The 13,689-nt window shown below is 36.9% G+C and overlaps 1 protein-coding gene across 4 annotated transcripts; it reads left to right on the plus strand.

Annotated features, from left to right (window-relative positions):
- Nucleotides 1-6,421: 6,421 nt before the first annotated feature.
- Nucleotides 6,422-12,134, plus strand: LOC108124647 (glutathione hydrolase 1 proenzyme). Of its 4 annotated transcripts, none has more exons than XR_001773245.3 (4): nucleotides 6,422-6,753; nucleotides 6,816-7,798; nucleotides 8,352-8,695; nucleotides 10,250-10,373. XR_001773245.3 is itself a non-coding variant. In XM_017240416.3 (4 exons), exons 2-4 carry the CDS (start codon nucleotides 6,950-6,952, stop codon nucleotides 11,004-11,006), a joined length of 1,551 nt encoding a protein of 516 aa, XP_017095905.1. In that variant the 5' UTR covers nucleotides 6,422-6,745; nucleotides 6,816-6,949; the 3' UTR covers nucleotides 11,007-12,134. The 4 variants fall into 4 exon arrangements, 3 of the variants coding, with proteins under 3 accessions (XP_017095905.1, XP_017095904.1, XP_017095906.1); XM_017240416.3 differs by lacking the exon at nucleotides 8,352-8,695 and adding an exon at nucleotides 10,499-12,134 and having other exon boundaries at nucleotides 6,422-6,745; nucleotides 10,250-10,443; XM_017240415.3 differs by lacking the exon at nucleotides 8,352-8,695 and adding an exon at nucleotides 10,499-12,130 and having other exon boundaries at nucleotides 10,250-10,443.
- The last annotated feature ends 1,555 nt before the right edge of the window (nucleotides 12,135-13,689 follow it).

Genomic DNA, 13,689 nt, shown 5'->3' on the forward strand with positions numbered 1-13,689 from the left:
GTGTTTTTGTAGATAGAAAGCTGGAACTTGGTACAGATTCTACTTTTTGTTAGTTGATCCAACCTATCAAATTTCATTAGGATCGGCCGACTATATTCTATAGCTGCCATATAACTGAACGATCGGAAATGACCCAACTTTGTGTTTTGGAAGATAGAAGTTTGGGACATTTTTAGGTTTTGTATTATAATAAATTGGGTTATATTATCATATTTTCATAAGGATCGGCCAACTATATCCGATATTTGCGATATATATCCGGTTTTAACTGCAAGGGTATATAAACTTCGGCTCCGCCCGAAGTTAGCTTTCCTTTCTTGTTTTAATTCTCTCCAGTCATGTGGCGTCTTTGTCCTTATAAGTAGCCAGTACCATTCAGATGCCACCTCGGTCAGCAATTGGTGGAAGTCCCGTAGCAGCTTAATTCATGGCATCGCATACTGCTTTTGTAGGTGTTCCACTCGGAATATGAAATCCTCCGCCCTCATCGTTCCTGGACGCCCGAAAAACTGACATTCCCACTTATCGACGGGTACACATTGCCAGCTTCTCTGCTTTGATTCCTGTCCCGGTGGTAATCGATACGTCCCTCCTGTATTTTCGTTCCTAAGCCCGTCTCTTTGCGACCCTCTTTCCGCCCTTTGATTTCTTTCCGCCATTACTCGGTTAAGGAAGACGTTTAGATCATTCGGTTTCGGCGCATCTCCCTGTCTCCCGTTATTTCCCTCACCGGAGCTCGGTGGTGCTAGTGAAATCGCAGGCTTTTCCGCCTTTCGTTTGTCCTCCTGGCGCATTCCTGTACTAGAAGAACCGTCTGCAGACCCTGCCGGCTGATTATTCTCCAACTGCGTCGTCATTGAGGACTCGGAGGATCTAGAGGACGGGATCTTTTCCCTGCTTTGGTCTGTCTTCCGGATAATCTGCTCGAATCCTGTCCTTATGCACGCGTCGATCCTTCGATCTACCAACTGGCTGAGATCCACCCTTAGCTGCTCTTGAGATGTGTGTATGAGGGCTTGAATCTCCCGACGATTAAACGATGCGTAGGTCTCCGCGTTTTCCATGCTGTATTGCTCTTGTATGGGGTCTAATTGAAGATGGGAATAGGTCCCAAATGGAGAGGATGCTTGATCCAAGCTGAGGTTTCTCGGAATCGCCCCCCTTTGTTGTGCGCTGAGCCGACCGGTCTCTCTATTTTCCGTACCGCCCTGTGCGCCCCCTTCCATGTCCAAATCCATTTCCCTTTCTTCGAGCATCGAAAGACTCGGACTGCCCATGGAAGTGTGATTCGGAAGTTTTTTTTTCGGATTTCGGAGTTTTGGTTTATTTATCTACCAGGAGATCTGTCTTAACTCGCCTAATAAATCTATACCCAACTGAATACTAAAAAACAATATAAATAAATAAATAAAAATATATATGTATAACAAAAATAATTAAATAAATAAATATATCAATAAAAAAAATAAATAAATATATATAAAAAAAATAAACAAATAAATATATTAAAAAAAAGTTAAATAAATAAATCTATACTCACATACTCTTATCAAAACAAATTCTCAATTCTCAATCACGACTTTTTATATTCAGTTTTCCAACTGGGGGCTATAAGGAAAGACTTCTTGGTATCGGATTGAGTGTTTTTCGTCGGATATGTGATTCCCTGGAATTAGGGTAGGCGTTAGAATTGGCATTGTCGACTATTCTAATCATCAATTTTATTGATGGTTGATAGTCAAGATGCCGTTCAGTTTAGAATTATATTAATTTCTATTCTATTTTTTAAAGGGTTCGATTTTGGTCCTTCTCCCACAACATTCAAATTTCAGATTCTTATTCCTAACACACGTAACATTTATACTTACCCTATCGAATCACAGATCTTAATGCTCCTGTTGGCTTGGAGTTTTGTGGCCTTCCCTCCCATCCTTAGCGGAACGCTGGCCTTTTCTTGCGTCCGCCCCTAAGTCAAACACCCGATCCCCCTTCTACTTTCCCATTATCCCTTCCTCATTCCCCCTGCCGTATATTTCTACTCACAATGCATTTTCTTGAATTAATTTTTATTTCAATTTAATGATCTAAACAATTTAGGCTCCGAGTTTGTGCTTCGCTTTCAGGAAGCTTTCCTTTTTTCCGTTTTCCTTTTTTTTTATCTTTTTAACCACACGAATTTGGTTTCAAATATTCCCTACCTAGAAGAGCTCTCTTGCGACTTGGGACAACCATACCATGAAGGGAAATTAAATCTTCTAGCTTCCACGGCCATAAAATTAAATAGGACCTTATAATTACATACAAGCAATACAAAAAAAAAAAAAATGTAACAAAAGAAAAAAATAATTAACAAACAAATACACAATAAAATAAATACTGTCGGGTCAGGCAGCAGCGGTGTAGTTTTAATGTTTAAATATGTTAGCGTAATGTTTGGTAATGTTTATTTATGGCTTAAGTTTATACAAAAGCTTAGTTGATCGCAAGCCGACTCTCTCTCGGCCGCTCGATTCAACGGGCTTTCTATAGAGAGTTTTAGCTCGCAGTGTCTAGGTCGGGCCGCCCTCTCCATTATTCGAGAGCTTTAGCTTCGCAGTGACCAGTCGGGCCTCCCTCTCTGTATTTTACTTTAGTCTCTGCATGCACCATAAGCTGGTATATCAGATGATCATCCGGCTTCATCTGCAGGCATAAATAAACATTTTTATAACGTTCATACTAAATTTAAATTCGTCTTTTATTTACGGCATCGAAAACTCTCGATGACCAAACAAATACTATTTTATATAAAAAAAAATAATCATTGAATCTATGGCGGGGTTTCCTCTACTGTAATCGTAGATATGATCGGATAATAGGTATTTTCTCTGAAGGGATGTCCTCGTTCAGGAGTTCTGGCCTCTTTATTTAATCTTTAGATTTTTATGCGGGCCGCACTTTGCGCAGTTGATGGCCCCCAAAAAAAACCAAATGGAAGCACCGTATGCATGGAAGAACCAAATGAAAATGCCGGCTTGCCTGGTCTGAGGTTCATCCACCCCGGAATTAACAATGAGAAGAAAAAAATCGCCAGGCCCATTTTTTCTTTTGTCAGGCCTGGCTTCCCTATCCGGATAAACGGGTCTGGTCGGTCTGGAAAGTAGAAATCCATTAGCCATGGCTCTCCTTCCAGGACCGACCTCTTTCCTGTATTGTTCGCCGATCCTGCCTCCCGTCTCTTCCTTTGAGATTTTTCCTCGGAATTATCCTTCTATTTTTTTTTCACTTCCTGCTTGCTCGGGCTTTCAGTTTTTTCACATTTTGATCCACCATTCGACACTTGCCTTCTTTCTAATCTTTCCCGTCTCGGGTCAACAACCCCTCAAAAAAAAATCCCAAATTTCCCTGTATACTTCTAGGTGGCATCACTGGGGCCAACCATGTCCGACTAGGTGGCATCACTAGGGTGCGGTCAAGGCGAATCCCATAATATGGGATTTGACCCACAAGGGGCATTTTAATGCCACAAAATGGCATTGAAATGATTTGTGATTGATCAAAATGATGCTATTATATCGAGTTGAAATTTTTTCGTTATATCCGAAAGGGTTTAGCTTTCATGATCTGAAAGAATTTTGTTAATTATTAAGCTTCTTGTGTTTTTTATGAAACATGTCGAAAATGACTGAAGCTGTCTCGGAATTTAAGCTTCCGAGGAATAAGCGATAACGTTGGCTTTAGTAAGTCTTCTTTCGAGAATTCCTTACAAAATTTTGAGAAAACCAGAACTCTAAAGCATTAGCCAGGCTCAGGAAAGAAGAAGTAGACGAAGTACCGCAAGGATGGAATCCTTTCACGATTTATCATGATTGATCGTTTCAAATCTGCTTCAGCTCCGCCCGAAGATAGCTTTGCTTTCTTGTTTTATTATGGCTTTGGTGTTCTGGCATTAATTGATGGAATTTTGAAAGTCGAAAAGTACCAAGTTATTCTGAATCGTCGCAATATGGAGCCACTGACCACTTTTTGTGGCCATAAGTCATTTCTTAAAAGTCCTTAAAAAGGATCTATTGACGTCATTACCTTAAGATAACATCAAGCTTCAATGATTCATAACAGAAACGTTAACAGAGAACGTCACTGTTACGTTATTAGCTGTCAAAGTTCACTGTTAGTGCCGATAAAAAACGTTTTTTTGCGTTTTTTAAAAGAGTATTTAGTGGACTAAAAGGATTTAAAACTTCAATGTTTAATATGCAGTCGAACCAAAGGGGTTTGTACTAAGTGTTTGTGGGTGTCAATTGTACGAATTGATCGTGTTGTTTTTGTAATGTGTGTATTTGTGTACCCTCTGAAAAGGTAAAAGCTAAATTGAAGTACATTTTTCAAATGGAGTAAACAAAAACATGTAACCTAGTTTCACCTTAATATTTGTACTGTGTTGTAGTGTAAAGCTGCAAAATAAAATCGATAGTACCATCGATAATATCGATGGTTGGCCACCGGTCACCAACTTCGATATTTTTCAGACTATCACGATAGTTTTACAAAAAATTCTTGTCACTTCATCACTTTTACTTCGAACGAATAAAAAGGTACGTATATTTTGTACACAAAAAAATTTAATATATACTAATTTTCTCTAGTTTCTAGTCTCTAACAATCTGTGACACAAACTGTTATTTGTCGACAAAAATTGGTTTTAACCAAATATATGTGATTTAATTTCTCCTTCCAAATATGAATTAAAAAGATCTCATTTGAATTTAAACTAAATGCGTTCTTAATTAAAACAGGGGTATTCATGTAAAACCAATATAATAGGGGTTTTCCCTAAAAAAAAATTATTTTAAATATGTTGGTTTTACATGAATACACCGAATGTTTATATATGAGCGATAGCATCGCGATAGTATCGAGGTTTTGTCCGCAAACAATCAAAACTGTCGTTCTTAATTAAAACAAGGGGGTTCTAAATTAATTATCGTTCTTAATATATATAGTTATAATATATAAAGTTAAATTTTTATTAATTAAGTTAAATTTTTAATAATTATATTATATTATGATATATAATATAAACTAAGTTAAATTTTTATTAATAAAGTTAAATTTTTATTAATCATATTATATTATATTAAATTAAGTCAATTTTTTTCTTGCAGTACGACAGCGAAAACTATTCTTTTTTTTATTATATTATTCATAAATATACATTTACTTACCATTTTTGCAGCATCCATGATCGTTGTTTCCATATGTGTATGTATGTATGTACGTACATAAGCTCTTTTTCTAATGGCGGCTGCCGTGTTGGGCAGCGTCAAAATACGGGAAAATGATAATGACCAGTATTGGCGAACCAGGGTCCGAAAATTTCGGGGCTTGATTCCTCAAAATCTGTGGGAGCGATTTTAACGGGACTGGTACTATTCGAATGGGCAAAAAATTAGCTTTCTCGTGGTATACCGTGCATATTGGCGCATCCTCTGTAAAAAAAAAAGCGAGGGTGGGCATTCAAGTTCCATAATGGCGGGCGTCGTCTAAGGCAGCGCAGAAATATGTAATGCTGTTAATGGCCAGTGTTGGTGAATCAGGGTCTGAAATTTTTTGGGACTTGATTTCTTTAAATCTGTGGGAGCGATTTTGATAAAATTATCTTATAATGTTCTGTATAAAATAAGCTTTTCAACGGTATACCGTGCAATTTGGCGCATCCTTTGTGAAGAACTAAATAAGCTTAACAGAGGCCATATAGTATTTTTAAACTAGTTCAATGAACTTTTTGCGGACTGGTTCCGGTTTACTAATTGGCGCTCCTCTTATTAGTCAAATTATATGGGGAACTGTAATTCGATTTTCTCAAAATCTGTGGGAGCGATTTGTATGATTTTTGGTCCATACATACTTAAAAACGTCCTACATCGACTCCACTACCGTGCATATTGGCGCATCCTTTTGGAGCTTCACAATTTTTAAAGCAATTTTTTTTGGGGTCATTTTTGTATGGGCTGTTAGCCGGGTTGGTCCACTTTTATTCGATTTTCTCCAAAACGTATGGAGCGATTTTAATGAAATTTTCAGGGTATATTCTCAAAATAATGGTCTATAAGCTGGTGTATCGTGCTTATTGTCGCATCCCCTTATTTTTGAGATAATGCTCAATACAGCGAAGGGGCAATTTTTCAAACCCATTTTTAAGCAACTTTAAGAGTGTAGAACCCGTTTAAAGTAAGAAAAAACAATAGTTTATTAAATTCTTAACATTTCTAGTGTTTATTTAATTAAATTTAGTGGCTAAATACAGAAATAATTGAAAAACCAAAAGTTCGTTGCTGTGTTCCAATTTCACCGTTCCACTTCGACGCTAATTTGACGGACATAACCTATGTGGCTCTCGCTCACTCCCATAGCTGAAAACCAGTTTTTGTCAATCTGAGTACTAGGCTGTACAATCAGCTTTATTTTCTTTATTTAGTATTTTTGAATTTGCGTGCTTCGGTCCCACCTTAAGGCCAGCTGATTTTTTTGAAATTGAAAGGACTTAGTATCAATTGCAAATTATTATTACTTTTTTAAATCAATCGCAGCATTGCTTGCTGCTTGCTTATCAAATATATAGTCTTGTGAGTTTTAAGTTAATTACTACATAATACTTGTCTTGCCACGGGAAAATCCATCAAAAGAAAAAAATGTTTGTAGGACTTACTGTTAATAGTCTTATTACCGTCACAATTGGAATCTTAGCCACAGGATATTTTTGGAGGTATCCACGTAAGCTAGTGTCTCTGTGTTGCCAGTAGTTTCTCAGTAATTAATAATATTTCCCTTTATAGCTCCAAAAAATGTAGTCAAAAGTCCTCCAAATCCCGAAACGCCCCTCCCCCCGTCGAATTCACCATTATATAGATTTTCCCGAGCTGCAGTTTGTAGTGACAACAATGTTTGCAGTCTTCTGTCTAAAAGTGCCATGAAAAAAGGAGGAAGTGCGGTGGACGGGGCCCTGGTGTCTCTATTTTGCACTGGACTTATCGGGATGCAAAGTATGGGGCTGGGCGGCGGTATGCTCATGAACGTTTATAGCCACAAAGCGCGCAAGTCGTACAGCATACTGGCTCGCGAAATTTCTCCGCGTTTGCTACGGGAAAATAATCTATCGGTCTTTCGGGAGGAGGAAGAGTTCAAACAGTCTAGCTGGTCGATTGCTGTGCCAACTGAAATGGCTGGCTATGCCATAGCTCACCAGAAGTTCGGTCGCTTATCGTGGTCAGAGCTTGTAGGCCCTACCACGGAGCTGTGCCGCAGGGGATACAGACTTTACAAGCACCAGTACGACGCCCTTATTATGAACCAAGAGATGGTTAAGAGAGATCCCGGCCTGAGAAACATGTTTGTAAATTCTGATTCGGGGCAGTTTTGGCGTACCGGAAGTCATATACAGCCTCCAATTCAATTGTGCGAGACGTACGAAAGGCTGGCTTTGGAAGGACCGTACAGCTTCTACAACGGATCTATTGCAGATGATTTGGCAGCCGACTTAAAAGAAATTGGCAGTGTCATTGACAAGGAAGACCTAGCCAACACCAGGGCTACATTCACTGAATCGGTCGTGTTACCGTTCGATGAGTACGACCTGCATCTAACTCCGCCACCTGGCAGTGGCTACATCCTGGGATTTATACTTAACATTTTGCGAGAATTCCGGATGGATTTTGAAGAAGCTCAAAGCATAGGCGCCTTACAGATACATCGAATGGTGGAGGCCATGAAGTTTGGGTTTGTTCAGCGGTGGCAGCTGGATGAAAAATCTGATACTAAGGTACTACGTACTATTTTTCTCTTCTATCTATGAAATAAAAAAAACATCTTGATAAGGTAAAATAACAGTAACGAACTGCATGATCTTAGAATACAAATTGTAAGAAAAGTCATAATATTTTATCTTCAAAAATACTAGAGTTGGGTCATTTCCTAGTGTTCAGTTGTATTGCAGCTGTAAAAAATAGTCGGCCCATCCCTTTGAAATTTGGTAGGCCGGATCGATTAGCCAAAAATAGAAACCTTTGAATCCACGGCACGTGTCTGTCTTATTTCGTTTTTTTTTTGACATGCCGAATAAAAATAGTTTTCCCTATATTGCTTTTTTTTTGTAAAAAAAATAATATCAGATATTTTGTGCGTGGCTTGCGGGTTCGCCACCGTTTTTTTTAACTCGTCAAGGTTATTTATACCCGGTACTCGTAGAGTACAATTCATTAATTTTAATTGGAAACGGATCAGGATATGGATAAAAAGAAAGCTGTTCATCGCAAATTCAGGGCCTACATAATTATATATATAGTAAAATTTGATCAATTTCTTCTCTTGCATAGGTGTACAGCGGAATCTGTGTACAGCGGATGATGGAACGGAAATGGTTTGTTCTCGACTTTGTTTAAGAGGAGCGCAAAGGTTGTGGAGTAAGTGGAATTATGGGTGAAGTACAAAAAAAACGATTTTGTTGGCTTGTGTTATTGGATCACAATAAATGAAAAAAAAACGATATTTCCATTAAATCATCCGGTACATTAAATGGATGTTTTTTTTCTAACACATCGAAATCGATGCGCTGTCAATCGATTTATTCCCAACTCCACTTGACGCAATTTAGTGAAACGAAATCATTCAATATACCGCCCACAATTATTCACTATAAAGCTGTCTCTTTCGGATCCAAGTAAATATTGAATTATATTTATTAAAACTATTGTACCTGGCATTAAAAACTTTTCCATAGAACAGCGGCATGCTGTTTAAAACAGCGGCATACTTTTATACCCTTGCAGGGTATTATTATTTTTCTCAAAAGGGTGCAACGCAGTAAAGGGGACATCCCCGACCCTATAAAGTATATATATTCTTGATCAGCATCAACAGCCGAATCGATATAGCCTGTCCGTCTGTCCGTATGAACGTGTGGATCTCAGAAGAGATAGAATTATAGGATTTAAATTGCAGACTCCTACAATAATCACGCAGTTCAAGTTTGTTTCAAAATTTTGAAACCTAAACTTTAAAACCTTTTAAAACCGTTAAACTTTAAACTTTAATGGTTAGTTTAATTGTGGGTAGAAGATATGAGTACCGGGTATAATATAGTCGGGAAACTCGACTATAGCCGTCCTTTCTTGTTATACCCTTGAAGAGGGTATTATAATTTTAGACAAGAGTGTGCAATGAAGTGAAGGAGATATCTCAGACCCTATAAAGTATGTATATTCTTGATCAGGATCACCTCCTGAGTTGATATGAGCATGTCCGTCTGTCCGTCTGTCTGTCTGTCCCTTTCTACTCGAACTAGTCTCTCAGTTTTGAAGCTATCGTCTTGAAACTTTGCACACACCCTTCTTTCCTTTGCACGCAGTATATAAGTCGGAACGGCCCGGATCGGCCGACTATATCCTATAGCTGCCATATAACTGATTGATCGGAAATGGTACAACTTTGGTGTTTTTAGAGTTAGAGAGTTCAAATTTTGCGTAAGAGCTACTTTTGTCGAAATAATACGACACAAATTTCTTAAGCATTTATGAGCATGTCCATCTGTCCGTCTATCTGTCTGTCCGTTTCTACGCGAACTAGTCTCTCAGTTTTAAAGCTATCGTCTTGAAACTTTGCACGATCGATTTGTCTTGAAACGATCGGAAATGACCCAACTTTCGTGTTTTTGAAGATAGAAAGCTGAAACTTAGTACATATTATATTTTTGGTCAGTTGATCCGACCTACTAAATATTATTAGGATCGGCCGACTATATCCTATAGCTGCCATATAACGATCGGAAATGGTATTTGGTAGAAATATCAACTTTCGTATTTTTGAAGATAGAAGCTTGGAACTTTTTTTTAGATTTTTTATTTTAGTTAATTGGTTTTATTATGATATTCTCATAAGGATCGGCCGGTTCCGGTTTTAACTGCAACGGTATATCAACTTCAGCTATCAGCTTACCTTTCTTGTTTTTATATATATTATTTTTGTAATAAATTGCTTATATTATGATAATACAATAATATTGTATAACATTATTATGTTATAATATTATTATATTATGTTATAATATTATTATATTATGATATTTTTATAATATCGGATCGGCCAACTACATTCGATGTTTGCGATAGTTAAGACCGGAACTTCAAGGGTATATCTCTTGCTCTAGCTTTTCTTGCTTGTTTTTTGAAAATATTGGATTGTTTGCATAATATTTAATTGATATTGATATTTTCAGATTTTAAATAAACTTTTCAGTCCTGAGCTATCAAAATCTATAGCTTATAAAATAGATGACTTAAAGACTTCTAACCAGTCTACATTCTATGGAGGTTCCTCGGATATACGCACACGGAACGAGTATGGAACCGCCCATATATCTGTGCTTCTTGACAACGATGCCGTTTCAGTCACTAGCTCGATAAACTTTTAGTAAGTCTAGTTCTTTTATAAGTACTATTGGAACTGTCTTGGATTTTCGTTACAGTTTTGGTAGTGGCCGCATTGGCAAACGTACAGGTGTTCTTTTTAACAATGGCATGTCGGATTTTTCCATAGAACAGCTGCGAAACTATTTTGATTTGCCCTTCGTAATGGGAAAAAATATGGTTGCTCCATCTGCCCGGCCTATGTCCTCAATGAGTCCGGTAATCGTTACAGAGCGCTCAACGGGCAGAGTACGGCTGGTTGTTGGTGCGGCTGGAGGCGCAAAAATTATTTCATCTTTGGTTCCTCTACTAGTGCGCGTCCTGTGGCAAAAGGCAAACATAAAAAATGCCATCGATGCCAGTCGTATCCACCATCAGATGTCACCCAACGTTCTTCTCTACGAATATGGACTAATTCAGAAATACGTTGATCTTTTGCGGCAGCGAGGACATAAATGTGAGCGCTACGAGCACCGCGGATCTGTTATCTGTGGCATCGTCCAGAATAATGGTACAGTTTGGTCAAATTCTGATTTTCGAAAACCGGGTGGAGTTTCTGGCTTTTAAGAGCACATGTTTATTATATAAACCTCATCGATTTTTATACTCATGCATTATTATAGGGTAGAGGGTATTATAAATTTGTAAAAATACCAAATTTGGTATTTTTGAAGATAGAAGCTTGGGCGTTTTTTTTGTAGATTTTTTGTTGCAATTAATTGTTTTTTTTTATAAAGAAAGGTAGACAATGTCTTTTAGACATGTGAAAAAAGTGCATATTAATGTTGCATACACTATTGATTTTAATGCTTTAGCTTGGTGGCATATAAATAAGCAGTTTTTTCCGCTATTGCACAAAACAAGCTGCAAAATACTTTTCATTCCAGTGAGCATCACGGCTTCGGAACGTACATTTTCAAACGCAAGAACTTTAATTACAGAAAAGCGTTGTCCAATAGCCACTAATTCGGAAAATATTAACAAAAAAATGTTGTTGCATTCAAATGAGTTGTAAATTATTGTTAATTTAGAAATAAATTAAATGAAAAATCATAAATATAAAGCCTTTTTGGAATCGAAGAAAAATTCACTGCATTTAATTTGTTTTTATTGCCTTTTATTTACATTTGCAACTCGAATCATTCGAATGAAAAGTCTCTGTTTTCAACATTCTCAATTCATTCGATTCGTTTCCTTTTTTCTATTATTTTTTCAAATGAGTATGCATAAGAGAACCAAATCTCTCACACCAAGTTGGCTTTGCTTTCAAAATCAAAATTTTGTGTAAACAATCTTTTGAGTAGACAACAGCGAAATGTATCTAAAAAGAAAACACAGTGAAATATGGAAACACTTTAAATTTTTGTAATATTATATTTATTTTTAATATTGTTTGAATTTACGAAAAGCACTCAATGAACGACCTAGTTCAGTCCTAAAAAAAAGAACGAACGAACTTATTCCCTAAAAGTCTAATTGAAACTTTGCACACACCCTTCTTTCCTTTGCACGCAGTATATGAGTCGGAACGGCCGGGATCGGCCGATTATAACCTATAGCTGCCATATAACTGATTTTGGCTGCGCCCGAAGTTAGCTTTCCTTTCTTGTTTATGTTTTCATTTAACAAGTAACGGTGAATAATTACTATTAAAAGTAATTAGTACTAGTATTACTATTTTACTATTAAAAGTTTATAATCTGATCTCGCATTTTAATTTATATACTATTTAATTTAATAACTATTTTAAAATGTTTAAAACAATAAAGGCTTTGTATTTGGGACAAATTCATTCCTTTATGAGTTGTCCAAGCCATGATACAATGGATAATTGTATCATGGTCCAAGCAGGTCATGCAGAAAATATTTTTAATCCCTTGCAGAGGGTATTATAATTTTGTCCAAAAGTGTGCAACGCAGTGAAGGAGACATCTCCGACCATATAAAGTATATATATTCTTGATCAGGATCACCTCCTGAGTTGATATGAGCATGTCCGTCTGTCCGTCTGTCTGTCCGTTTCTACGCGAACTAGTCTCTCAGTTTTGAAGTTATCGTCTTGAAACTTTGCACACACCCTTCTTTCTTTTGCAAGCAGTATATAAGTCGGAACGACCGGGATCGGTCGACTATATCCTATAGCTGCCATATAACTGATTGATCGGAAATGGTATAACTTTGGTGTTTTTAGAGTTAGAGAGTTAAAATTTGACATGAGAAAATTTTTAGCAAAATAATACGTCATGCCAAATTTCATAAGGATCGGCCGACTATATCCTATAGCTGCCATATAACTGAACGATCGAAAATGACCCAACTTTCGTGTTTTTGAAGATAGAAAGCTGGAATTTAATCGGCTCCGCCCGAAGTTAGCTTTCCTTTCTTGTTTTGTGTGAAAAAAATATTTTTCAATCTTCATATTATAATGCTTTTATAAAATATCTCAGTTGTTTGCATTAAATTATTGCTGTATCCTGTAAAGTTCAAGTTCATTATTTTTAGCAACTTTTAATGGAATTTTATGTTTAATTATTTTATTAAAAACAAGAAAGCAAAGCTAACTTCGGGCGGAGCCGAAGTTTATATACCCTTGCAGTGAAAACCGGATATATATCGCAAACATCGGATATAGTTGGCCGATCCTAATGATTACATCATATTACAACTAATTAACTAAAATAAAAAATCTAAAAAAAGTCCCAAACTTCTATCTATCAAAAATACGAAAGTTGATATTTCTACCAAATACCATTTCCGATCGTTCAGTTATATGGCAGCTATGGGATATAGTCGGCCGATCCTTATGAAATTTGGTAGGTTGGATCAACTGACCAAAAATAGAATCTGTATTTTCAGCTTTCTATCTTCAAAAACACGAAAGTTGGGTCATTTCCGATCTTTCAGTTATATGGCAGCTATAAGATATAGTTGTCGTAATGGTTTGCCAAAAATAGCTCTCGTTTCAAATTTGAACTCTCTAACTCTAAAAACACCAAAGTTATACCATTTCCGATCAATCAGTTATATGGCAGCTATAGGGTATAGTCGGCCGATCCTAATGAAATTTGGTAGGTTGGATCAACTGGGCAAAACTAGAATCTGTTTATTAAGTTTCAACTTTCTATCTTCAAAAACACGAAAGTTGGGTCATTTCCGATCGTTCAGTTATATGGCAGCTATAGGATATAGTCGGCCGATCCTTATGAAATTTGGCATGACGTAATGTTTTGCCAAAAATAGCTCTCATGTC

Source organism: Drosophila bipectinata, chromosome XR, assembly GCF_030179905.1.
Source record: "Drosophila bipectinata strain 14024-0381.07 chromosome XR, DbipHiC1v2, whole genome shotgun sequence".
NCBI lineage: Eukaryota > Metazoa > Arthropoda > Insecta > Diptera > Drosophilidae > Drosophila > Drosophila bipectinata.

Bases quoted from the DNA above. Each gene is read 5' to 3' on its own strand.
- LOC108124647 (XM_017240415.3), top strand. From the start codon at position 6,672: ATGTTTGTAGGACTTACTGTTAATAGTCTTATTACCGTCACAATTGGA. The intron at 6,754-6,815 runs GTAAGCTAGTGT...TTCCCTTTATAG, and splicing joins ATATTTTTGGAGGTATCCAC to CTCCAAAAAATGTAGTCAAA. The intron at 10,444-10,498 runs GTAAGTCTAGTT...TTTTCGTTACAG, and splicing joins ACTAGCTCGATAAACTTTTA to TTTTGGTAGTGGCCGCATTG.